General features: G+C 40.3%; 2 protein-coding genes and 3 non-coding genes across 52 annotated transcripts in view; 1 reads left to right on the forward strand and 4 right to left on the reverse strand.

Annotated features, from left to right (window-relative positions):
- Window positions 1–576: 576 nt before the first annotated feature.
- Window positions 577–7,011, reverse strand: Gnl3 (G protein nucleolar 3). The gene is made up of 15 exons (XM_051141463.1): window positions 6,823–7,011; window positions 5,792–5,850; window positions 5,029–5,166; window positions 4,804–4,914; window positions 4,532–4,612; window positions 4,058–4,190; window positions 2,947–3,059; window positions 2,560–2,686; window positions 2,311–2,398; window positions 1,766–1,940; window positions 1,543–1,685; window positions 1,320–1,456; window positions 1,072–1,229; window positions 753–822; window positions 577–668 (listed from the first exon to the last, which is right to left on the reverse strand). Exons 1-15 carry the CDS (start codon window positions 6,833–6,835, stop codon window positions 577–579), a joined length of 1,638 nt encoding a protein of 545 aa, XP_050997420.1. The 5' UTR covers window positions 6,836–7,011.
- On the reverse strand, window positions 2,003–2,077 carry LOC127187297 (small nucleolar RNA SNORD69). Its single transcript, XR_007830447.1, has one exon. It is a non-coding gene; the product is annotated as a small nucleolar RNA SNORD69 (small nucleolar RNA).
- LOC127187303 (small nucleolar RNA SNORD19B) lies at window positions 2,820–2,899 on the reverse strand. The gene has a single exon (XR_007830453.1). It is a non-coding gene; the product is annotated as a small nucleolar RNA SNORD19B (small nucleolar RNA).
- Window positions 3,940–4,016, reverse strand: LOC127187296 (small nucleolar RNA SNORD19). The gene has a single exon (XR_007830446.1). It is a non-coding gene; the product is annotated as a small nucleolar RNA SNORD19 (small nucleolar RNA).
- Window positions 7,012–7,123: 112 nt separating the features above from the next.
- Pbrm1 (polybromo 1) overlaps window positions 7,124–25,826 on the forward strand; it is a 101,449-nt gene continuing 82,746 nt past the window's right edge. For 29 of the 48 annotated variants that reach the window (XM_051141085.1, XM_051141246.1, XM_051141253.1 and 26 more), the window contains exons 1-7: window positions 7,351–7,498; window positions 10,782–10,921; window positions 11,121–11,244; window positions 13,598–13,750; window positions 16,484–16,581; window positions 20,026–20,173; window positions 23,538–23,681. In XM_051141085.1, the coding sequence (XP_050997042.1) occupies window positions 11,197–11,244; window positions 13,598–13,750; window positions 16,484–16,581; window positions 20,026–20,173; window positions 23,538–23,681 (591 nt within the window). In that variant the 5' untranslated portion in view covers window positions 7,351–7,498; window positions 10,782–10,921; window positions 11,121–11,196. Of the gene's footprint in view, window positions 7,189–7,350; window positions 7,499–10,781; window positions 10,922–11,120; window positions 11,245–13,597; window positions 13,751–16,483; window positions 16,582–20,025; window positions 20,174–23,537; window positions 23,682–25,826 lie in introns of those variants that run through there. The other 19 variants (XM_051141140.1, XM_051141277.1, XM_051141286.1 and 16 more) reach the window with 10 other exon arrangements.

The following is a 25,826-nucleotide window of genomic DNA, read 5'->3' on the forward strand; positions in this document are numbered from 1 at the left end:
ACCCAAAGTTCTATTATATATAGTGTTCTGCCTACATGTACACCTGCACATCAGAAAAGGGCACCATATCTCATAGGTGGTTGTGAGGCAGCATGCTGTGAACTGAACTCGGGACCTTTGAAAGAGCAGCCAGTACTCTAAACCTCTGACACGTCATATCTTCAGTTTTGTTTTGGGTTTGAGACAGGGTTTTCTCTGTGTAAGAGCCCTGGCACTTAGATTCACGTGCCCCCACTCATTGCTAGGATTAAAAGTGTGCAGCACTGGGCTGGAGAGATGGCTCAGCATCTAGAAGCAGCGTCTGCTCTTTCATAGTTCTTGAGTTCAATTTCCAGCAACCACATGGTGGCTCACAAGCATCTAAGAGATCTGATGCCCTCTTCTGGTGAGCAAGCGTGAATGCAAGCAGAGCACTGTATAATCTTTTTAAAATAAAAAGTGTGCATTAAACACAAATCCATTTAAGTGCTTTGTATTGTTTTTATTATATAACATGATACATATTCACAAGATTTACAGTTTATGTCATACTGATCCAAAACACTACACAGTAGTGCATTTTAATACTCATAGAAGCTATACATAATCTGTACTGAAGTCATAGGCATCATCATCACCCTCTTCACTCATGTTATCCACTGACGTAAATGGTCTGTCAGATGGCTTGCCTGTATTGGAGAAAAAGTAAAATTCATACAAGAAAATAAAAAGCAATTGTGCTCAAACTACTTAAGTCCTTTCCCCAGACTCACCTGCTTTTGATTCCCCAGGCAACACCTCTCTGGTGTCTTCTTGTACAGGGGCCACATCTAAGATCTCTGCCTGTGGACCGAGAAAAGTAGCGTGAAATTAATAGCCCATGACTTTACATTAACTCTAAGGGGCTAGGGTAGATCAGTCTTGGGTGGTACACAGGAAGATGCATAAAACACTAACAGCTCAGTTTTAAATACCCAAACTGTACAGGACTTCCTTCCAATCACACTATCTTTGGCCCCACCTCACTCATTCTTTCCATAGTATAATGCTAAAAAGTCCACTTCAGCTTTGAACTCAATAAGCAAAACTTACATTAATTTCACCGTCAACATTTTCTTGATCACCACCATCCCCTTTGTCTTCTCTCTGTCTTGGCAATTCTTCGGGTATGTCCCTTTCTTCTAATACTCCATTTGTTAGTCCCGAAGACCGGAAAAGAATTCTATTAGTTGAATGTAGACCCCTGAGGACTAGAGGAAAGGAATAAACCTCATGTTAACAGGCAAGACGTCTAGCATTCTGTCATGATACATCAGCATAATAGGAAAACATAATTTCACCTTTTATGCTATCTATGTTATTCTTTTCTAGTTCTTCTAGATTAAAGTCTCTCTTCAAGTTTGCTGCAATAGTTTCGTTAAAATGCGGAGAATGATTCCAGGATGTAGGGGGATGGCAGTAGTAACCTAATGAGGCACTGGCATAAAAAACAAGATCTGTCAAACACAGGGCAATCCCTTTATTGTAAGTTGTCTTCAGAACACCAGTACAATGAAACCTTACCCTGTCCACTCAGACCATAACAGCTTAGCAGCACTTTCAACATTTGGACATCCGCCTTTTTGATGTAGACCTCTTCTCTGAGCAAGTTTAGTAAAAAAATCCAGAGAATCCTTATACCCAGGGACAGTGTACTTTAACACCACCTTAAACACAAAACAAGAACCGTCACCAATCTGTGTAAAGGACAGTGGTAAGGAGCTCAAGGGGGATTGGATTCTTCTACCTGTTGACTATCAGCCTGGGACAGAATAGCACTGGCAGCCTCCAGCGGTCTTAGTTCTTCAATGCTTGCTGGACTTCGTAGAGCAAGTGCAGTAGAGGAGTTAGATGGTGAAATAATAAAGCATGGGCTATCTATGACAGTGATCTGCTTGCCTAAAGGGACAACCTGCATGCTCCTGAAATAAAGCATAAATAAAAAATAAACAAACAAGGGCATTGGTCTAAGGGCAAGACAAAGAACATGAAGCTCAGGGTTGGATTGAACAAACTCAGCATAGCAGTCAGATCCAATTCATCATCACCGCTTCACGTTTATGTAAAACTCTAACATAGTGAGCCCCTCTAAAATAGACATGTTTAGCAGTATATCCGTTCAGTATTTCCTTATTCTCCCATGACCAGGGCCAAACACTACTATTTCAGGCAACTTTCCTCAACTTTTCAAACTCAATTGCAGGTAGCTGGGCCTTTTCAATCAATTCTCTTAGCCCAGCACCACCTGTTTCTTTTACTGCTGTCTTTCTGATTACTGACAGTTCCATTTACCTTGTAAGTCCCATGGGAATGCCAACACTGCAAATTAGTTCTCGTCTTAAGCTATTGATGATGCTGCTTTTCCCCACATTTGGAAAACCTACAAATAAATGTAAATTCAGGTTATGAACCATTTTCTAGCAGTTGCCTTGCCACAGCAGGCACTTGTACTGAGAACTCTTAAGATGCCAAAGTGGTGAGGTGAGTCACATGTGAAGTCCCTGGCTAAGTACATTAGACTAGAGCAATGAATGAACTCACCAATTACTCCAACCTGAATCTCTTTTCCACATGACTGCTGAAAACCTTCAAGAAGCTTCCAAAGGGCTTCCCTGCCGCAGCAGACTTTACTCTGGAATGGAAGCGCTTTCTTCTTCTTCTTCTTCATCTTTAGACATTAAAAAATTCAAAATTCAGCAGTTTAGTATTCCTGATAAACATCACCAGATGGAACCCAAGAATTCTGGCATCAGAGTCCAGCTCTCAGAAACCCTGCTGGCCTCTATTGCCGTTCAGATGATCTTTAGATGAAATCAGAGTTGGATCTTATTGTTTTTCACTCTAATCAACATTTTGTGTACTCATCACATTTCAATCATCACAAATCTCAGGAAAACCCTATTTCCCACCACTAACAATACAATATACCTTGAGTATCTTCTCTCTGCCCTTGATGTCTGTTGAGGCTTTGAACACCACTGTTGGCAATTCTCTATTCAAATAACTCAGCCAGCTCTCCAAATTCTCCTTTGGTACTAGATCTGACAAGAATTTTAAAAAGACACTTTGATTCAGTTTTCTTTTTTCAGCTATGAATTTACTGCATTAACATTTTGGCTGGATGCATGTCTGTGTTAGGGTGTCAGATCCTGGAGTTACAGACAGTTGTGAGCTGCCACATGGGTGCTGGGAATTGAACCTGGACCTTTTGGAAGAGCAGTCAGCTATAACCACTGAGCCTTCTCTCTAGCCCCAATTCAGTGTTTTATGACTAACTTATTAAATGTGACAAACTATTGACTGTAGTAGTCTGCATTCTCCCAATCTTTCAAAAGGAATTAAGGGGAGTATAAACTTATCATGCTGCTTGAGTCTTGAGATGTTACATCCCTACTTCTATGTCCCCACAGCCCCATGTATTTCAAGCTGGAATTGAGAATGACCTGAATCCCTCAGTCATGGGATTACAGAGGAGCAACACTTGGTTTTCTGTGGTGCATAGGAGCACGTTTTCTGAGTTCCATGCAGGCACTGTGCCAACTGAGCTACTTATAAATCTCTCTAGTGTTGTTCACTCAATCTAAGGACTAAGTCAATTTAGGTCTATGCTGCCAAAATTTACCATCACTTAAGAGGCACCAGTTTAACAAGCCCAACAGTGTTTGCTTTTAAATTATGTTCTTAGAGAAACTTATCTTGTACCCCAGCAGTTTACGATGTGTACCACACAGCTGAGTTATTGTGTGGGAGTGTAGGTGGAACATCGTCATCCATTCTTATTTGAAATACAATGGTAATAGAAACTCTAAAAACCACAGGGTGCTAAATACTATATAGCAGAACAGAAAAATCAGGTTGAATAATCACTTGTCGAAACCACCTCCTCCCCAGCCCTCTGGCAATCCAGAGTACACATGCATTGGCTTTGTTGAGGTCAGAGTTGGATCTTATCAGTCTTCAGTGAGAATCAGACTGTTCAGATATTTTCCTCATACCTCATATGTGCACACAGTAGACAAAGGTGATCCTTTTTACTCACCTGATTTATTTAATACGAGTACCAGCTTTTTATGTCCATGTTGGATAACAGCTTCTTCTACTTGAGGACATCTGCAACCAAGAGGATCTCTGGCATCCAAAACCTCCAACACAACATCTGAGGCTTCAATCACCTGCCAAATAAGAAACCCTCAGAACAGCATTCCTTGTAGAGTAACACGCCCAACTCTGGCCATGAGTCCAGAAGATAGGATCTCACACCTTCATTCTACTATGAAGAATGTTGACATGTTCATTAATTCCTATTAAACAACTTTGCCCAGTCCCTGATAATACATGGGCCTCCACACTGGAGGACACATGATCTACCCACAGTGAGTCACGTAGTTTAATGGGCCTTCTTCATCGACTTTAGCAACTTTTAAGGATTCCCACTTTACAAAGCACTGTTGAGGAAGACTCAAAGTTTTCAAAATCTCATTACCATTTCTGACACTGACCTATATTAAGATACCTTTTTAAGTTCTTGACAGTGTAACTTCTTTGGATTCTGTTTGCCTGATTTAGCCTTTTTACTTCTGGGTTCTTCAGGTTCCTAAGAGATATTAGGGGAAAAGATAGTAAAATTAGAAGCAACTGTTAACCGGTATACTCCACTTTTCACAGATGACTATGGTCAATCTATTTTAATATCGTCTACATTTTCTTAGTCTCAAGTGGCTCACTAATTTTTCATTTCACCTTTACTTGAGAACTCAACTGAATTTCAAGGAGAGATAACCCTACCTTCTGGGGTTCCACATTAGATTGCTCATCACCAGGGTTAACTTCAAGCTTTCTTTTCCTTTCTTGCTCTTTTTGCCTATCAAGCTTCTGCTGTTGTTTTAGTTCTTCAAGCTGTGTCAAAAGAAAAAAAATGAATGAACAGGTGACCTAGTGGTTTTTACATCCCTTTGGAAACCACATATACTCTATCAGATTCTACTGGAAGTGCCAGCCAGCAAAATTTACCTGCTGTTTCCTTAGCTCAGCTTCACGAAGAAGAGCCTCTTTAAAGGGAGCACTATTTGGAACTCCTGGATCCTTCCTAGGCTTCTTGTGACCCCGTTTTTTAGCTTCCTTCCTTAATTTCCGATGATGTTCTCGGACCTATTGAAAACAACACCATAAGAAGGTGCTCGCCATAGCTCAGGAAGCCACAGGCTCAACCCTCAGTATAGTACAAAGAAAAAAACAGCTGGGAATGATGGTGCATGCCTTTCATCCCACACCTGGGAGGCAGAGGCAGGGGTATCTCTGAGTTTGAGGTCAGCCTGGTCTATAAAGGGAGTCCAGGACAGCCAAGGCTACACAGAGAAACCCTGCTGGGGGGGGGGGGTTGAAGAAAAGGAGAACAAAAACAAAAACCCCTCAGCAAAGTCTCACCCTACATAAACACTTGACCACTTAGAATTTGGCAATAAGACAGTCTAGCCAAATTTATAATGCACATAAAGCACCCTAGGAAAACCAGAACTTCAAATGGAACTTTACATAGATGTACATAGAATTACAACTGTACATAGGCTTAACATATGCATTAAACATAAAAGTGTCACTCAGAAGCTCTTTGTAAATATTATGCCACAGTAAATGAAGCTTAGGCTTTCTTTACCTTGCACTTTCCCATAGCTGCAGCCTGTCTAATCCCCAAATAGAGCCTTCTCCAGAAAGGAGAGGATACAAAAATCTAAGTTGGTAAACTGATTAATATAGGCCTCCCAGGAACACTTACCTTTTTTTGGATTTTATACCGCTTATGGCAGGTCATACGTTTACTTGCTTTCTTTAACTCTGCCAAAAACAAAAGATAAAGACCACACACATGACCAGTACACCTAGCTTTGTTTTAAAATTCTAAGCAATTATGTGTATGGATGTTTTACCTACCCTTGTCAGCACACCAACCATGCAGTGATCTTGCAGAGAAAGCCATTAAGAGGTCTTCATCACTACACTCCCTCCCCCACCTCTGGTTACAGATGGCATCTAGCTGCCACGTGGGCGCTGAGACTCAAACCTCGGTCTCCACTCCATCCCCTCCCAAAATCTTTCCTTTATTCATTTTGTGTGTAGGTCTGAGAACAATTTCCAGGAGTCAGTTCTCTTCATCGTGTGTTTGAACTGTTGTCAGGCAGGCTTGGCGACAAGTGCCTTTACAACGTTTGCCATATTCCTGGCTCTCAAAACAGTGTTTTATAGGCCATGGGGCCTGCAAAAATAAGGCTAGCCTGGGCTACATAGATCTTGCCTCCACTTTTCCTGCAAAGTTATGCGGGATACTTATTAAAAGTAAATACATCACAATCCCAGTCGATTTGGCCCGGTAGATCCAGAATGGAACCAGCTTTAGAGGAAAGCACAAGTCCTTTTGAATTTTTGAGCCACGGTTTCAGTACACAGCCCAGGGCGGCTGCAGAGTTGCGCTCCCCCGCTCCTTCTGCGCTATCCCTTCGCGTACGGGATTACGGGCGCGGGCCAAGACCGACCGACACATTTGGAATAGCTCTTACGCAAAAGGAAAACGTTGGGCCCGAAAGAAGGCTCAGCCACGTTAACCACAGAAATCTGCCTTAGTCTTCACCTGAAAGGCCTAGCTATCCAACTACACAACAGACTTAAGTCCGGCCTGGGCCTTCCACGCCTCATCTGCGCGGAACAGAGCAATGGCCTCCGGGTAATCCTCGGCCTAAAGACAGAGCCACCCGCCCGGCTCACTGACTACTAGAGACAGTCTCTCCACTCCCGCCTCCCAACCCCACTCACTCGGCCTCTTCATGATGGCAAGGGGCACTTCAGAAGTAGAGAAGGTCTCAGGTACACCGCGCTATCTCGGGCGCCACGTGCGAAATGGAACTGCGGGCCAACGTCACACGCTCAAAGCTCCTGCCGTAAAGTGTGCCGGTGCCCCGCTGTGTGCGCGCGCATGCACCGTCGCACACAGTCGGGATCGCTTGCCGGCCACGGCTTGGATTTACGGCAGGACTGGGAGGGGTGAGGGCGGTAAGGGCGGCGGGTGCCGGAGCGACGGCAGCGGCTGCGGCTAGAGGAGCGCTAGCAGCCGTGGCGGCCACGGGGCGGGGCGCGGCGGTCCGGGACCGCGGCCGGGGCTGCAGGCGGCGGAGCGGCGGGGTAAGGCTGGGCCCGGGGCGGGCGGGGCCGCTCCCCCTCGGCCAGCTGCGGGGCCTTTGTGTCGGCCCGGGCGGGCGGGCGGGCGGGCGGGAGCCGCGACGGAGGCCCCGCCCCGCGGTGCGGACGCGCTGGTCGGGTTGGGCGCGGGGCGGGGCACCGCGGCGGGACAGGCCCAGCAGCCTGGCCGCACCTGCCGGCGGGGACAAAGGCGAACCAGGGCCCAGAAACTCCCCGCTTTGCTCTTTCTCGCCCGTCGCGGGGCGGCTACCAAGCTGTCAACGTTTCCTTTAGTCCCCAGAACTCGTGACAGGTCGGGCAAACTCATCTTTTTCCTTTGCCTCTCAAGGCCTTTTTCTGTTTGTTTGTTTTTTTGTTTCTTGTACGTTCGGCAAAAACTCCGCCTAATAAGTTTTTGGTTTTTTCTCTTTCCGCGTGATTGCCCACACCGAATATTTTTGTCAGCGAGACATATTTATTTACAGGCTAGGTACTTCTGCTTCTCATCTGCAACGTCACGACAAATCGGGTCTTTTTTTTTTAAAACCTTATTTTCTAGTTCTAAGTATTTTCCGCCTCAAAAGTTTTTTACTTTCTGAAAAAGTAGGTCTTGTTTTTGTAAGAAAATTGGATTTTAAAGAAGAGACAACAGGAAAACAAATGACAAATATACAATAGAGTGAACATGGAAATTCTAGGAATAACTGTAGAAGTATATGTTGGAATAAGCTATCTTAACCCAAACTATTTAAAAAATGGCTTTAGGAGCCAGGCACAGTAAAATACACTTGTTGTTCCAGCCCTGGGTGGTCTAGGCGGGAGGATTGCAGATTTCAGTCTAGCTTGGGTCACAAGTGAGGTCTTTTGCTAGTAAAGCAAAACGGTAGTTGTGTCTTTCTTCCCCCATTTGGTAATATTAAATTCGGAAGCATGTTGGGCTCGATATAGATATTGAAGGATATAGATTTTGTTTTAGTAGTTTTTAAAGATCCAAAATGAAGGATTGGAAAGTATTGTTTTTCATCTTTGACTTGGTCTTGCTTGGTAGATTTACTTATGATCTGCTTCAGTCTCCTGAATGCTGAATTTACAGGCATGTGCGACTACTAGAGTGGGGGGGGGGGGGGGGGGGGTGGGAAAGGGGTGGGGGGGTAGTGAAGATAGTGTCTTGTGAAGAAATATTTGTGATCAAAACAGTAACAAATGTGTATGTGCAAATGCACCATTGGGAATGGAATAATCTTACCTTTTCCTTTAGAGTGTAAAACATAGCTCAAATAATACCATTTACCAAAGTCTTCAAATAAGTACATTTTTTATCTGTATAATAGACTATTAGTAAGATGTCAGACAATCATAGAGAAGAATGCTGACTTGATAGCCTCTCTAAGTTGAACACAGTGTCACAATATATGAATGTTTGTTTTTTATCACTTTGTTTATAGACAATATAGTTGGGTTGAAATGTATTTTATTTAGTAGAGTGCTTGCCTGGTATGTACAGGAAGCACTGAGTTCGGTCTCACGACTGCATAAAACTGGGCATGGTGGCACATGTTATCTTAGCATTAGCATGGGGAGGCAGGAGCCCCAGAAATTCAAGTCCTCAGTTCAAGACTAGTTTGACATGTATGAACCCCTGTTGTGTGTGGGGGGGGAATATAACAACTGAGGCATAAATATTAAAGGCACGGAATGACAGTGATAAGGGGGGTTTCCCCATTGGAAGTGTGATTATAATTGCTATAATTTTTTGGTCTTTCCCCTTTTTACCAAGTTTTTTTGTTGTTGTTTATTTGTTTGTCTGTTTGTTTTGGTTTTTTGAGACAGTTTCTTTGTGTAGCCTTGGCTGTCCTAGACTGGCTTTGTAGACCAGGCTGGCCTCAAACTCACAGCGATCCGCCCGCCTCTGCCTCCTGAGTGCTGGGATGAAAGGCGTGTGCCACTGTGCCTGGCGTTTACCATGATTTTTTAAAAGTGTGTGTACAATACTAAATATTACTGAAATACACAGAATACTAAAAGCTATCAAGTTGTCAGCTGACTATACTAGTTACTTGACAGTTACACATTTTTAAGTACTCTTGTGTGTATGCATGGTATGTAGAGCCTAGAGACCCATGGCATTGTCCTCCTCTTAGTGCATTCAATTTTTATATATATTAAAATATAGTCATTTTCATTTTCTGTGTATGGACATTTTGCCTCCATATATGGCTATGCATCATGTATATTCCAGGTGCCTGAAGAAACCAGAAAGGTCCCCTGGAACTGGAGTTACAGATGATTTATAGCTGCCATGCGGGTGCTAAAAATCTGATCTGAGTCACCTAGAAGAGCAGCCAGTGCTCTTTACCTCTGAGCCATCTCTCTAGGGCTGCCTTATTTTTTAAGATGAACTCTCTCATTGGATCTGGAGCTTGCTAGGTTTGGTTATGCTGGCTGCCAGCAAGCCCCAGTGATCCTATGTGGTTTTTTGTTTTTGTTTTTTTTAACCCCGTCTCCTGTACCCTCAGTGCTGGGGTCACAGGTCCGTACAGCTGTGCATAGCTTTTGATGTGAGCGCTGGTGAGCTGAACTCAGGCCCTGACTTGCCCAGTCTCCTAAAGTATTTTATCATCCACTGGAAGTGTCCACATTTATTGTCAGACTCTTGGGCTCTTTATTGTAAATTGGCCACTCTGACATCTGAAATTAAACCCCAGAATCTTGTTTTCTGCTTATGAATAAAGAAATAATGAAACAACTTTTTGTTCTAAACATTTCATATGCATTTTCAGTACATTTACTTTATATCCAACACTTTTTTTATAAGTACTTGTGCCTCGGGAGCTTAAGGCTTTTGCTTGAAATTCAAAGTATTTTAATGTATGTTGTTTCTTCACTGTCAAAATGGTGCAGGTACGCTTTACTGTTTTTCATTTTGTTTTACCTTTTGAGATGACACTGAACTTCTAATACTTCTATCTCCACCTCCTCAGTGCTAGTGTTACATGTGTGCATCACTGTGCCCAGTTCCACGTGCTGCTGGTGATTGAACCTGGGCCCTTCCACCTGCCAGTCAACAACTCTCCCAGCTTAGCTATTTGCTTAGCTCTTGCTTTCATTTAAAGATTAAAAAAAAAAAAAAAAAAAAAATGAGAAGTTGTGATCTGGGTAGCATCAAACATAGTCAGAGGTGGAAGGTCTGGGACTGCTGAGTGTAGACCGTTGTTTCTTCCACATTACATGTTCAAATGTATACTTTGGATAAGGAAAGTCGAGCCCCATCCTTCCCTTGCATCTTTTTCTTGTCATTTGAAAGTGTGTTAAAGAGTAAACGGTTTTGGCTATTGCATCATCTAAAAACTACAGTGTACTCAATACTAACGATTTACATTTTTTTTGTCATTTGCTTTCCAGTGCATTATAAAAGGCAGTAATTTTGAGCTGCCAAAATAACTGAAGACTTTTGAAATCCCTGCTAAACTTAAATGCTGTGTCTTTCCAGCGCAGACAGAACTTGTGGAAAGAAATGTTTTTTCTCTGATTCTTGGGTGGAGGGAGGAAGGATTTTGTAGAGTTTGCTCTCATGAGCCATTCTTGGTTTGTTCCAGCTTGCCAGCACTTGGTGTCACATGTGAGCCTCCCACATGTGTTCACTCTGCATCCCAGCTCTGTGATTGAACTCTGCTCTTACTGACTGGGGGGCACTTGGGCAGGCATGCTTCATTCCTGGGATTGACAGTCATTTCATGTGAGTAAAGGTGAAACTCGTGACATTTCTAAGCATGTGGAAGCATTTGGTTTTTAAATGAAAGAAATGTCAGGTGCACCTAAGAGCTGACTGATAGGCCTGTTTCTCTTTAGCAATTCTATTTGAATGTTGTTTTCTAACTGTTCGTACTCATTTGTACTCCTGTTTCCCTTTTCTACGCCTTGTTCTTCTCTTTCAGTTCTGAATAAACTAACTGAATAAGCACTTACAGAGCCCTACCTTCTCTCCCTGGCTTCACTTGGCCTTCAGACATAATGAGGAGATTGGCTTTTCGAGGCGCTGGTTGTGCTCTGGTAAAGCTGGTAAATTACTGATCATCTTCACCTTTCCTGTTTCTGTAGTTCTTTCCCTTTGCCCTTCAGCAGTCTCCTGTGTTTATCAGTGTTTCCAAGGCTTAGTCCTTAATTTCATTAACCTGTGGATTTGTGGCCAGTTAGAGCCTTTTATAAAGTAAACAACAATAACAGAACCTGGGTGTTTTGGCCCAAGTTTGTAGATGCTTTTAACCACTTCTAGTCAGTTTCAAACGAATATATTTGCTAATGAACCAAAGCCTAGAGGAAGGAACACAAGTACTGTCGGTGGTTTTAAACAGCATATGCTTGGTCTTTACAACGTCCAAAGCAAGACAGGAGACCCCTCTCGTTATACTTAGTTCCTCAGTGGATTTTCTTTTTGTTTGTTTGTTCTGTTCTTGCTTTCTGTTTCCTGGAGATTCCCCGATTTTTCTGTCTAGTACTGGCAGTCACTACTCTCCTGTCACTGTTTATTTAGCTGCTAGTGTCTGAATTCCTGAAATTAAATGTTGAGTGAAAAATGAGTCTGTTGTTACTTTTAGCTTTAGAAAAGTTTTTTGAAATTACAGTGCACTATTTGATACTGCTGTTAAATTTTATAAGCATTGTAGGACTTCCTTGGGTCGATACCCTTTACCTGTAGTAAGTTATTCCAGTGGTCACATTTCTTACATTATAGTCAAATGTGTATGTTGTAAAGTTAAGTTAAAAGTAGTTTCTTTTCCTTTTCTAATTGTTTATTTGAGATACTATGTAGCTCTGACTGGCCTAGAACTCAATATGTAGACCAAACTGGCCTTGAGCTCACAGAGATCCCCCGCCTCTGCTTTGCTTCTCAAGTGCTTGGGTTAAATGCGTGTGCCAGCACTATATGTGCCACTGTACGAATAGTGTCTTATAGGGCTAGAGACATACCTCAGTGGGTAAAGTACTTGCTGGGCAAACATTAGGACCTGCATTTGGATCCTTAGTCACCACTTAAAAGCCGTATGTGGGTGGTAGTGTCCATAGTGCGCCCTGTCCCCGCTGGAGGGGCAGAGACAGGTTTCAGGCACTCACTGGCTAGGCATTCTCGAGGCTTATTAAACAACCCTTTGTCAAAAATAGGAAGACATCCAAACATCAACAACTATGGCCTACACACACACACCTAGTTTGGATTAGAGATATAGCTCAGTGTTGGAGCACTTTCTCATGTGTGAGGCCCCTACACTCATTACTTTTACTGCAAATAACAATAAAAAATTCCAAAGCCAGCAAACAAACAAAAATGTCAATCAGCCTAAACAAAACCAAGAACAAATGTTTATGTGTTTGCAAATGTCCACACCATACCTAAGAGCCCATGTGAGTAACATGTTTTTCCAGGTCATCTAGTAAGACTTAAAGGTATTTTCCAAAATCTGTGCATATAGTGTACATCTCCTACTGAAAGGAAAGACTTAATAGAAATTGAGTTCAAAGTACAGGTTGCTATTTCTCCCGAGATACAGCAAAAGGTACATTGTTTCTCAGAGATAGTATTTTATGAATTCTACTTAAAGTGGATAATTCATTTTCCTGCTGTGAATTTTAGGGTACTTCTACAGTGCTAAAAAAAATTTAATGCTTCACTCCCTTTGCCTTAGATACTGCTGCTTATTTCATTTTCCACACGATGGGCCATGGAGGTAATGTAAAACATACAGGAAAGCAGGTGAAGCTGCTGAGCCTTTGTAATGACCTTAGAGTCTTTGGTTATCTGGCTGCCTCAGGGTCTTAGAGCGCAGCGTTTCCAGCACACTGTTAAAAAGACTATGTATGGAAGACTGTAAAGATGGCTCAGTGGTTAAGAGCGTTGGCTGGCTGTTCTTCCAGAGGACCTGGGTTCATTTCCCAGCACCTGCTTGGCAGCTGACAACCATTTACACCTCCAATTGCAAGGGATCTGATGCCCTTTTCTGGCCTCCAGCATCAGGCATATGTGTGACACATAGATACTTTTGCAGGTGAAACACCTATACAGAGCAAAAATAATAAATAATTTTAAAAAATGACTACACATGGATTGGGAAGCCACATTCCAGGATAAATCTGGGGCAAGAAGTGGTTGAGTAATTTAGAATTATTGACACACAAATGTGTATGCGTCTGCCAGATTCTCCCTGTCAGAGTTTGATAGTGTAGCACTCTGATAAGTAAAAGGCTCAAATCACTGAAGTCCAGGGTTTAAGGTAACAAAAGAACATAGAGCTATTTCAGTTCCTCTGGAATAAACTATTTTAAATGAACCACAAGTTTGTTGGTTTGTACCCATCTTAGAGTTTGACAACATTATTGAAGATTTAAATATGAGAACGTGACTAATTATTTTTTATAGAAGAAATTGGATTCCATGGGTTCTAAGAGAAGAAGAGCTACCTCCCCTTCCAGCAGTGTCAGTGGAGACTTTGATGACGGGCACCATTCTGTGCCCACACCAGGCCCAAGCAGGAAAAGGAGAAGACTGTCTAATCTTCCCACTGTAGACCCTGTGAGTAACTAAGGCTTTGTGGTTCTGCTTGCTTCCCCATGGTTTGCCTACTCTTCCTTCTTTGAGGCAGTTGAGCAGCTACATGGCCTTCTCTTTCCTCTGGTTTGATAGGTTTATTTCTCTCACGAAAGCATGTATTTAGCTAAAGTCTTTTTTTTTTTTTTTTTTTTAAGATTTGTTTATCATTTATACAGTATTCTGCCTGCTGTGTGTCTGCATGCCAGAAGAGGGCACCAGATCTCATTATAGATGGTTGTGAGCCTCCATGCAATTGCTGGGAATTGAACTCAGGACCTTTGGAAGAACAGCCAGTGCTCTTAACCTCTGAACCATCTCTCCAGCCCTTAGCTACAAGTCTTAACAATAAAAGTACAACTTAATATTTTGGCGTGAAAATATCAATGTGTTGTGTTATGTATTTATTTAACAAAAATGTATATACCTGTCATGTGCTAAGCACTGTTTAAGTGATTGAAATACAGTTATATATAAGGCTAGCTCCATTTTCACAGGGAGCATAGATTCCAGTGTGAATATAAACAAATGAAATAATAGTAATAAAGTACTGGCACCTACTAGGAAGTTCTAGATGAAAAGTTTGTGATTTGGGGAAAGGGGAGTTAGTAAGTTAGCTCCGTAGGTTAATGTCCTTGATGTGCCAATCCTGACTTGAGTTGCATCCCTAGAACCCATGAGGTGAAAGAAGATTTGACTTCCTCAAGTTGCCCTCTCACCTCTACATCACAGCCATGGCACCTATATCGTGGCTCACAACTATCCATAACTCCGACTCTAGTGTTGTCTTCTGTTGTCTCCAAGTACCAGGCATGCATTTGGTCCACTTAAATGGAGGCAAAATACACATCGTGTAATGAATCTTAAAAAAGAAGCTCTTAGTCAGAGGAAGGCAGATCTCTGAGTATTTCAAGTTGTTTCTTCCTTTTTTTTTTTTTTTTTTTCCTTTCAATTTTGTGGTTTAGGCTGTTTTATCCTGAATCTTATAAAAGATTCACTTTTGATAAGATTTCATTCTTGTAGAGGGTTAGCTCATGGATGGGTTAATAATGTATTACAGTTACAGAGAAATGGTCAAGAGGAGAAGACTGAAAAGCTCCATACAGCCAAAGCACATAAGACTTGTAGGTTTAAAATTTACTCCTCCCAACTTAGACTCTTGGGTGCTAGAACTAAAGTAGTGTTATCCTTATGCCTAGCTTCCATGACTTTTGTTTGTTTGTTTTTTACAACAGGATTTCTTTTTGTAGCACTGGCTATCCTGCCTCCCAGGTACTGGGATTAAAAGTGTGTGCTACCACTACCACACCCAACTAGATGATTTGTTGTTTTTTGAGACAGGGTTTCTCTTGTAGTTCTGGCTGTCCCTGACTCGCTTTGTAGACCAGGCTGGCCTCAAACTCATAGAGATCCACCTGCCTCTGCCTCCTGAGTGCTGGGATTAAAAGTATGCGCCACTACTGACTGGCTTAAGATTTATTATTTTATGAATGTAGGTATTTTGAGTGTACATCTGCACACCAGAAGAAGGCATTAGACAGTTGTGAGCTGCCATGTGGGTGCTGGGAATTTTAACTCAGGACCTTCAGAAAAGCAACGAGTGCTCTTAACCACTGAGCCATTTCTCTAGCCCCATAGATGACTTAAAAATTTTTTTTAATATTTTATGAGTATGAATTTTTTGCCTTTGTGTATGTAAAGGTACTGTGTTCATGCAGTGTCCTTGGAGCTACCAAAGAGTGTCAGATATCTTGGATCTCAAGTTAATAGACAGTTATGACTCTGTGGGGGTTGGGAATCAAACTCAGGACCTTTGGAAGAGCAGCCAGTGCTCTTACCCAATGAACTATCTCTCCAGCTCAAATTTTTTTAAGTTATATTATTTTTGAACAGGAGAATTATGTGAGCCAATGAGCTGATTTCATTTATTCTGAATTCGTTCGTTCGTTCGTTCGTTCATTCATTCATTCATTCATTCATTTTGGTTTTTCATGTGCCACCAAGCCAGGCGGTGGTGGTGCACTCCTTTAATCCCAGCACTTGGGAGGCAGAGGCAGGTGGGTTTAAGGCCAGCCTGGTCTACAAAGTGAGTCTAGTACAGCCAAGGATACACAGAGAAACCCTGTCTCAAAAAAAACAAAAAAAAAGAAAGAAAGAGTCAGACATCATGGTGCATACCTGTGATTTTAGCACCAGGAAATGAATGTGGGGGACACAGATCTAATAAAAGTTATAAAAACGTAGAGAATTTTCTATTTGTTTGTTTATGTATCTAGTTTGGTGTTTTGAGACAGGATCTTACTATATAGCCCTGGCTGGCCTGTAACTTACTATGTAGACCAGGTTGGCCTTAAATTAGAGCTAGCTCCTGCTTCTGCCTCCTAAGCATTTGGGGGAGGGGATTTCAAGACAGGGTTTCTCTGTGTAGCCTTGCCTGTCTTGGACTCCCTTTGTAGACTAGGCTGGCCTCGAACTCACAACGACCCACCTGCCTCTGCCTCCCAAATGCTGGGATTGAAGGCGTGCACCGCTGCGCCCAGCTCCCAAGCATTATTTAATGACTGTCCTTTGAGCATATTTTAGACTTGGGATCCCATTTGGTAACTTGGGGTTTCTTCTTTGTTCTCTATTTTCCTTTTAGGGAAATGCTTTTATTAATGAACTGTTGATAATCCTTAGGCTTTTTAAATTTATTTTTTCTTTTCTTCCTTTGTATAGATTGCTGTGTGCCATGAACTCTATAACACCATCCGAGACTATAAGGATGAGCAGGGCCGACTCCTCTGTGAGCTGTTCATTAGGGCACCAAAGCGGAGGTGAGCTGGGAACATCTGCATAGAGTGGGAGGGTCTAAAGTTAATGTGTTTTGGTAATTGAGTTTTCCTTCATAAAGAATGGCTTAAATCTGGGTTTCAATTTTAGGGTTCTTTTGTTTTATTTTTAATATTAGTCAGAATATTTGTGTGTGGGGGTTGTAGGTTGTGTGTGCCTGTTAATGCTACACCGTGCATATGGAGAAGTTGTGGGAGTTGTTTTTCATGGTTTTTAATGTATGTAGTGCAGAGATACTTAAAAGTATACTCATTCATAAACATATCTATATTTCCTGGCTCTTTCCACGGTGACAGCATGAAATCAGCAACACCCCCGTAGAAATGAGCCTATGCAGCACTCACATCTTGTTTTTTCAATACTACTTACCATTAAACTTAACTTAAATTCTTAATGAAGTACCTAATTTTCAGAGCAGGAACAGGGACGATCCTGGAGAGTTGTATGGTGCCAAGAAAAAAATAAGTACATGGAAAGTGATGAGAGCATGTTAGAAGAACATAGAAAATAAATACTGTCAGCTGAGCTGGCAGACTGTCAGGGTTGGATGGGTCTTGCTTATTTATATTCCTTTCATTCAGGACACGGACAGGTAGATCATGACTGTGAGACCCGCCTGAGCTACATAGTTAGTTCTCGGTCAGCTTGGAGTATATAGTGAGACCCTGTCTCAAAACATGAAAAATGAAAGCAAAATATAGAAGCCACCCTAAAAGGGTACCCACTGGCCAGACAGTGAAGCAGTTTGAGGGTAACATAGGCCATAAGTGGAAGTGGGTGGATCTCTGTGAATTCAAAATCAGCCTGGCCTAGGTAGTGAGATTCAGTACAGCCAGGACTAAATAGATGAGATGCTGTCTCAACAATAATAATCATCATTAACATAATAACCATTAACCCATTTAGTAAAGTATGAACTCAGGAATCCATATGAAAATAGTAAATGAATAAATTGAAAGTATGATTAGGAATGGGCTTTCTGAATGTTTCTCCCCATAAAGTTCAAATGAGACAGTAGAGAAACCTGGCATACACTGCCATGATCAAATGATCAAAGGTAACTTTATCAGATTAATAGAACAAGATAAAACCATGCTCCATCTGGTAAGGTAAAGTGAGATACTGCCACAGCATCTCTGCCAAACTCTTTCCTATAAAGAACAAGGTGAACGTTCAACAGGAAACCAGAAGAAACAATCCAGTTGAATAATGCTTTACAAAATAATGAGCCCGTGACCTTCAAAAATATATGAAAATCAAGGCTGGAAATTATTTAAAATGAAGGGAACTAAGAAAATAAAATTAGCCAGGCGTGGTGGCGCACACCTTTAATCCCAGCACTCGGGAGATAGAGGCAGGTGGATCGCTGTGAGTTCGAGGCCAGCCTAGTCTACAGAGTGAGTCCAGGACAGCCAAGACTACAGAGAGAGACCCTGTCTCAAAAAACCAAACCAAACCAAAAAAAAAAAAAAAAAAGAAAAAAAGAAAGGAAAAAAAAAGAAAATTAAAGCAAAATTCTGTACTTGATTTTTTTACTGTGAAGGACAAAATTGGAATAGCTCGCAAAATATAAATAAGGTGAACAGAAAAGATGGTTCCATAACCAAGTTTGTCTCTTGGTTTTGAATAGTGGTCCCTTGATTATAGGAAATTGGTACTCAAACATATGTCAGAGTTTACTCAACTGTTTTGGGAAATAAGTCAATTCATTTTGTGCATATGCTCATTCAAGGGTCTATGTCTGCAAGTAAACAACGTGGTGGGCTTGGTTCTTCTTCCATTGTTCAGGTTCTGGGGATTGAGCTCAGGTCATCAACTTAGCAGCGTGCACCCTTACCTGTTTAATATTTTGCTGATTCATGTTCTTAAAATTTTTATTACAGATTTAAACTTTTAAAAAACGATTTATTTATTTATTTATTATACAGTATTCTACTTGCATGTAACTCCTGCAGGCCAGAAGAGGGCATCAGATCACATTATAGATGGCAATGAGCCACGATGTTGTTGCTGAGAATTGAACTCAGGACTTTTGGAAAAGCAGTCAGTGCTCTTAACCCCTGAGCCATCTCTAGCCCCCTAAACATTTTTTTCAAGCAAATACACATACTAGATGAATGAACATAATGTTTCCCTGGTTCTCAAAAGAGTTTAAACTATTCATGACCATGATGTTCTTTAAATGTATTAGCTTTTCTATTATACATATAAAAGGAAACTAAATAACCCTATTGGGAAATTGGGAAAATAATCACTCATATTATTTTTGGGGTGTTGCTTTTCTTTGTAGAACTCCTTTAGAAAAAAGCCAGAAAGAATAATAAACGTTCATTAACCCCAAGAAATTATCTTAAGAAATTTAAATTTCTTATAATTGCCTCTGAAATTCCTTTGTGTGCCTCTCTGTCTCTCCTTTTCAAGGTATAACTGCTGTCACTATGCTGGGTTTTTCCATCTTTCCCCTCTTTGGTGATGTTGAGGATTGACCAGGGCCATGCTCACTCTGGTCAAGCATCCTGCCATGGGGTTACATCCCTAGCCCCACTACCTGAATTTTGTGTTTATTATTCTTATACCATCGTGTTTAGATGTAGCTTTAGATCTTTTGCATTTGGTAAGCATCTTTCTCCTTGGTAACTTCATTAGTTGATATAAACATGTCAAGAAAGGCTCTGTGGTTACTAAGTGGGGAAAGATAACCCATTCTATAATTTTTTGGATTTGTTTTCCAAGATTGGGCCTCACTATGTAGCTCCATCTTTCCTGGAACTTACTGTGTGGACCAGGCTGACCTCAAAGTCACAGAGATCCACTTGCCTCTGCCTCCCGAGTGCTGGGATTAAAGGCATGTGTGCCATTATGCTTGGCTCATTGTTTGTTTGTTTGTTTTTTGGTTTTTCGAGACAGGGCCTCTCTGTGTAGCCTTGGCTGTCCTAGACTCACTTTGTAGACCAGGCTGGCCTCGAACTCAAAGTGATCAAGCCTGCCTCTGCCTCCCAAGTGCTGGGATTAAAGGCGTGCGCCACCACGCCCAGCTCATTGTTTAATTTTTTAAAAGAGCTTTGAATTTGTTTTGAGCCATTTTGGAAACCAGGAAATGTAAGTTATCTTTATAGAAAAATATCATGGTGCAGATTTAGTTCCAGTACCCTTAACCTTAGATATTTAGCATATAAAGCTGATTATTGATGTTAACTTAGATTTTTTTTTTTTTGTATGATTAATACATATTGAAAAGAGAACAACACATCCATACCTTACTTTGGATATTTTCTTTTAGCTCTAGTAATGAGGAAAAGTCAGAGTCTCTTGGGGATTTCTACTTAAATTTGTTCCTTGGTATGTTGGATATTATACAAATAGTTTTGAAGTGAAACGTGTTGTATGCTTTGGATTAGTGTTGTTAAAAGCTATTTAAATTATAACAGAAATCAGCCAGACTATTATGAAGTGGTTTCTCAGCCCATTGACTTGATGAAAATCCAACAGAAACTCAAAATGGAAGAGTATGACGACGTGAATGCACTGACTGCTGACTTCCAGCTGCTTTTTAACAATGCAAAAGCTTATTACAAGGTAAGAAAGCGTCAGATTTGGAAAGGATCTAATTTTATAATTTCTCTTTTAATCTTTTACTTTTTAATTTTGGGAATACTATATAGGTATAGGCTGGCCTTGAGCTTTTGCACCTCTATCTTCAAATACTAGGATTACAGGTACATGCACCATGCCTAGTAATTCTTTTAAAAATACATATATTAAATATGTATATATACACACACATGTATAGATGTATATACACACATGTATAGATGTATATGTATATATGTATATGTGTGTGTATATACATATTTATGTCTTTTTAAAAGAATTACTAGGAATGGTATGGGCATTTTGCCCAAATGCATGTAAGTGCATTAAGTATATACAGTGTCCACAGAGGCCACAAGAGACCATCATGTCATCTAAAACAAGTTACAGATTGTTGTGCGCTGTTGTGTGAGTGCTTAGAACCAAACTCTAAACTTTTGTAAGAGCAGCCAGTGCTCTTACCTGCTGAGCTATCTTTCCAGCCCCTCAGCTAGCTTTTTAGTATTTAGCAATCATTCAGAGAAGTAGTACTTTATCTCTTACTTTTGTAATTGTTTTAATATTTGCTTGTGTAGTTGGTTGGGAGGATATTTTTGTTTTATTGCTGTTGAGACAGGGTCTAAATATGTAACCAAGGCTCACTGGTCTCAAACATGCATTGCAAACATGATTGACTTACATTTCTTTTATTAGTAAAGGGGTAACATTCGTGTCATCTTTTTTTCAGCCATTTTTGCTTTGTTTCTTTAATGAACTGGTCAGGTATTTTGCCCATTTTTCTCTTATTGTTGTTTCTTGCTTCTTTTTCTTTTTCTCTTTCTTCTTCTCCTCCTTCTTCTTCTTCTTCTTCTTCTTCTTCTTCTTCTTCTCTTCTTTCTTCTTCTTTCTTCTTCTTCTTTCTTCTTCTTCTTTTTTTTTTTTTTTCAAGACAGGGTTTCTCTGTGTAGCCCTGGCTGTCCTAGACTCTCTTTGTAGACCAGGCTGGCCTTAGACTCACAGCAGTCTACCTGCCTCTATCTTCTGACTATTGGGATTAAAGGCATGTGTCACCATGCCCTGCCTTGTTTTGGTATTTTTATATTATGGAAATTAAAACAAATATTTTTAATAATAAATCTTTCAAAGTATTTGTTGTAAGTATATCTTCTCTTTTTTAAATAATTTATTTGCTTTTTTTTTTTCCCCCTATTTTATGTGCATTAGCATGAATGTGTCAGATCTCTTGGGACTGGAGTTATAGACAGGCGTAAGCTGCCATGTGGGTGCTGGAAATTGAACCCAGATCCTTTGGAAGAGGAGACAGTGCTCTTAACCACTGAGCCATCTCTCCAGCCCCTTAATAGTTTATTAAATATTTGAACTTTTAAAATATTTTAAAAATGTATTTTAAACTTTTCTTTTTTTATATGCTAGGGATTGAATTCTATTAAAACAGACAGTATACTATTGAACAACAACCCCAGCCTCCAATTCTTGTAGTCTTTTTGATAAATAGAAGTTTTCATTTTCAGGTAATAAAATATATGAATCTTGCATTTAATCTCAATGCCCAGGAGACAGAGGCAAGTGGATGTCTGTTAGTATAAGCTCAGCTCAGGATACATAGAGTTCCAGAGCAGCCAAGGGTAAAGAGTGAGACCGTGTCTCAAAAAAAAAAAAAAAAAAAAAAAAAAAACCAGAAAAAGAAATAGAAAAAAAAAAAAAAAAAAAAGACAAATCTAATTTTTTAATTTATATTTTTGTGTCTTGGTTTCGAAATTCCTTTTGCTTGAATGTTATAAAAAACACTTTTGCATTTTCTCTTCAAAGCTTTATAGAGGTAGAGAGCATGGTGGCACACACATTTAGTTTTTAATTTTTAGAATTATGTGTTTGTCTGCATGTAGGTCTGTGCCATTGGCTACAGAGGACAGAACGTTAATTTGATTTTTCTGGAACTAAAATTGTAGATAGTTGGGATCTGCCATGTTGTGTATGATGTGGGCACTGGGAGCCAAACTCAGGTTACCTGTGAGAGCAGTAGACACTTTTAACCTCTGAGCCATCTCTCCAGACCCAAGCCTGTCTTTTAACTAGAATATTTCAACTCTTGAATTTTAGAGTTAGTCTTGCTATGTAGCTCAGAGTGGTACCAAGACTGCAGGTAGGTATCATAATATTTTACACATTTAGTTTCAGTAATTACTGTTGTTCAAATGCATTCCTACCATCAAATTTCTACTTTTAATTTTCTTGCTTTTTAATATATTTTGTTGCTTTTAAAAAATCTACTTCCTTTTGCTTTTTAGTTTTGATGTATTCCCTCAAAATGTAGGGTTTGTAAAGTCTTAGTAAAGAAGTTATTTTATTTTATTTTTTTATTAAAAAAAAAAAAACAGGTGGTGATGGCACACACCTTTAATTCCAGTACTTGGGAGACAAAGGCATATGGATTTTTATGAGCCTTCTTTGTAGAGTGAGTTCTAGGACAGCCAGAGCTACACAGAGAAACCCTGTCTTGAAAAACAAAACAAATGATATATGTGTGTGTGTATATATATGTACAGCATGTGTCTGTATTACATCCACATGCATCTTTATCTGTCTATACATCGAGAGAGAGAGAAATGAGAGAGAGATACAGACACACATATGCTGGGATTGAACCTCAGGCAAATGTTGTACCACAGGCCTATCCCCAGCCTCAAGAAATCTTAAGATCAATAGTTAACTTGTCAAAATGAGAAGCTAATTAGCATATTACTACTACTTATAAACAGTACAAAGACCATATAATAATTATGTTCCTTATTCATGCTGCATAGTGCTACTTTTATGACAGAATTTGAATTCTATAAATATTATTTTACATAATTTTTTGTTTATTTTTAGGGTTTTGTTGTTGTTGTTTTGCTTTGTTTTCCAAGACAGGGTTTTTCTGTGTAGCCCTGCCTATCCTGGAGCTGACTGTAGACCAGGCTGGTCTCGAACTCCAGAGATTCGCCAGCCTCTGCTCCTAAGTTCTGCGATTATAAGCATGTACCACTGCATCTGGCTGTTATTTCTACCTTTTATAAGAGGTTTTTATATTATTAATAATTAACTTTAAGTTTGCAAATAATTTGTCTTCTGCCTCACGTATTCCTGTAAACTTATTTCAGAATGTCTTTAAAATGCACATTCAGTTTTTTAGAAAATGGATTAAGTCCTGTGTATCCTCTAATCATAAAATTTTTAAATAATTGTAATAATTGCATCTTTAAATTCACCTCTTAAAATATCAGCCATTGTTGAACATGATGATTTTAAAGTAGAAATTGACTTAACCATAAAAGTAATGTTCCTTTCTCTTCTGTTTGCTAATGTATAGCCAGACTCCCCTGAATATAAAGCTGCCTGTAAACTCTGGGATTTGTACCTTCGAACAAGAAATGAGTTTGTTCAAAAAGGAGAAGCAGATGATGAAGATGATGATGAAGACGGGCAAGACAATCAAGGAACAGTGACTGAAGGCGTAAGTGTGAGCACACAACCGCATGGATAGCGTGGGAAGGAGGAGGAAACTCTACTGTTGTTCTTCTGGACTGTTGTGGGAAGCTGTTGTGTTGGTGATTGAGAGGGAGAGGGAATGTTAAACCAGACAGGCTCACTCTGGTTTCATGTGACCTTAAACATCCTGGTCAGTGTCCCTCAGTGCTACTCAGGGCTGTTTTCATGACTTGTGCATACTTTCTGATCATTTTTAAAAATCACGATATCACCTAGGGCTAGGTCAGTCCAATACTGCTAGGTTAACAATGTGTAAGGGTAGGCAGTGTTGTGATTAAAATTTGGGAAAGCCAGTTGAAGCACCTTAGTTAGGAATACTTTGTTTTCTTAAGCTAGAGGACAGTTAGAACTAGAGAGGAAAAACAAGAGGATAGGCCAGCTGAAGCCTTGGCAGGTGCTGGGAGGAGGTAGGTGGGAAAGAAGAAGTCATTGATTATGCTGCATGCATAAGGGAGGGGAGCTTCAGAGAAGAGGGAGAGCGCCTAAAGTGTCCAGGAAAGCATCCTTAGTCCTTCCGCCAATACCTAAAAACGAAGGTGGGAACTGGGTGTGGTGCCACATGTTTTTAATTCCAGCAGAGGCAGAAGGTTTGCTGTTCACTCTGAATTCAAGGCCAGCCTGGTCTACAAAGTGAGTCCAGGACAGCCAAGATAATGCAGAGAAACCCTGTCTCTTAAAACAACAACAACAACAACAACAACAACAACAACAACAAAAACCCTAAATAAATAAATAAAATAAAAGGTAGGAGAGAAAAAGGTAAAATTGAAAAATTATACTTATCAGGTACTTTGTCAGTATCTTTAAAGGAATTAAACAGGCTTCATAGCGATGCCAGGTTAAAAGCGACTATCAGGAATACTTTTAATAAACTAGGTATTTACTGCTTGATCCTATGACTTTCCAGGTGTTTTCTGAACTCTGGGATTTTGCAGTTGCTCTTACCTGTGCTACAAAATAAATTTATTTACTTTTTGTTTTTTTGAGACAGGGTCTCTCTGTGTAGCCTTGGCTGTTCTGGACTCACTCTGTAGACCAGGCTGGCCTCGAACTCACAGTGATCCACCTGCCTCTGCCTCCCGAGTGCTGGGATTAAAGGTGTGCGCCACCACGCCCGGCTAAATTTATTCTCTTTTTAATGATTCATTTAGTTTTCATTTTCATGGATTGGTGTTTTGCCTGCTTATATGTCTATGTGAGAATGTTGGATTTCTGGAAGTGGAGCTACAGTAAGTTGTGACCTGCCATGTGGGTTCTGGGAATTGAACCTGGGTCCTCTGGAAGAGCAGCCAGTGCTCTTAACTGCTGAGCCATCTATCCAGCCCCTAGAAATAAATGTTTAAAAAAATATATATATAATGTATGTGGGTGTTTTACCTGTATGTAGGCCCGTTGTGTGCCTGGTACACAAGGAAACAAATGAAGGAGTAGTAACTACCAGAATGTTGCTTGCTCAGCCTGCAGCCTCTTATAGCTCTAGCCAAAAAATAAAATGTAGGACTTGGCCTTTAAATTTTATTTCTGATACTTTCATACATGTAAATAATGCATTTTTGTTTTTTTGTTTTTGTTTTATTTTGACTCCCCATTACCTTCTCTCATTTCTTGTATTTCCTGCCGAAAAATCTTCCCAACAAAGGACTTAGCTATCTTCATTCATTTATTTCATTTGTGTATTTGATGAGAAATCTTACACATTCATGTTTATGCCTCTTGAGCTTCTTTTTATAGCTGTAAGATTTTTTTTTTTTTTTTTTTTTGAAAGGGAAGGCATTTTCAAGCTCTTAGAGTTTTTGTTGTTTTGTTTTGTTTTTCAAGACAGGGTTTCTCTGTGTAGCCTTGGCTGTCCTGGACTCACTTTGTAGACCAGGCTGGCCTTGAACTCACAGAGATCCACCTGCCTCTGCCTCCCTGAGTTCTGGGATTACAGATGTGTGCCATTGTGCCGGCTTAAGCTCCTAGTTTTTATTTAAGATAAAATTATATTTTATTTTGCTTTGCTATAAAATTTAAATTAGAATATAGATTATTTGCTTTTATTGTACTTCCTATGTATGTATGAGGGCTTTTTTGTTGTTGTTGTTTGTTTGTTTATTTTGGGGTTTTGGAG

This window comes from Acomys russatus, chromosome 3 (assembly GCF_903995435.1).
Source record: "Acomys russatus chromosome 3, mAcoRus1.1, whole genome shotgun sequence".
In the NCBI taxonomy this organism is placed as follows: Eukaryota; Metazoa; Chordata; class Mammalia; order Rodentia; family Muridae; genus Acomys; species Acomys russatus.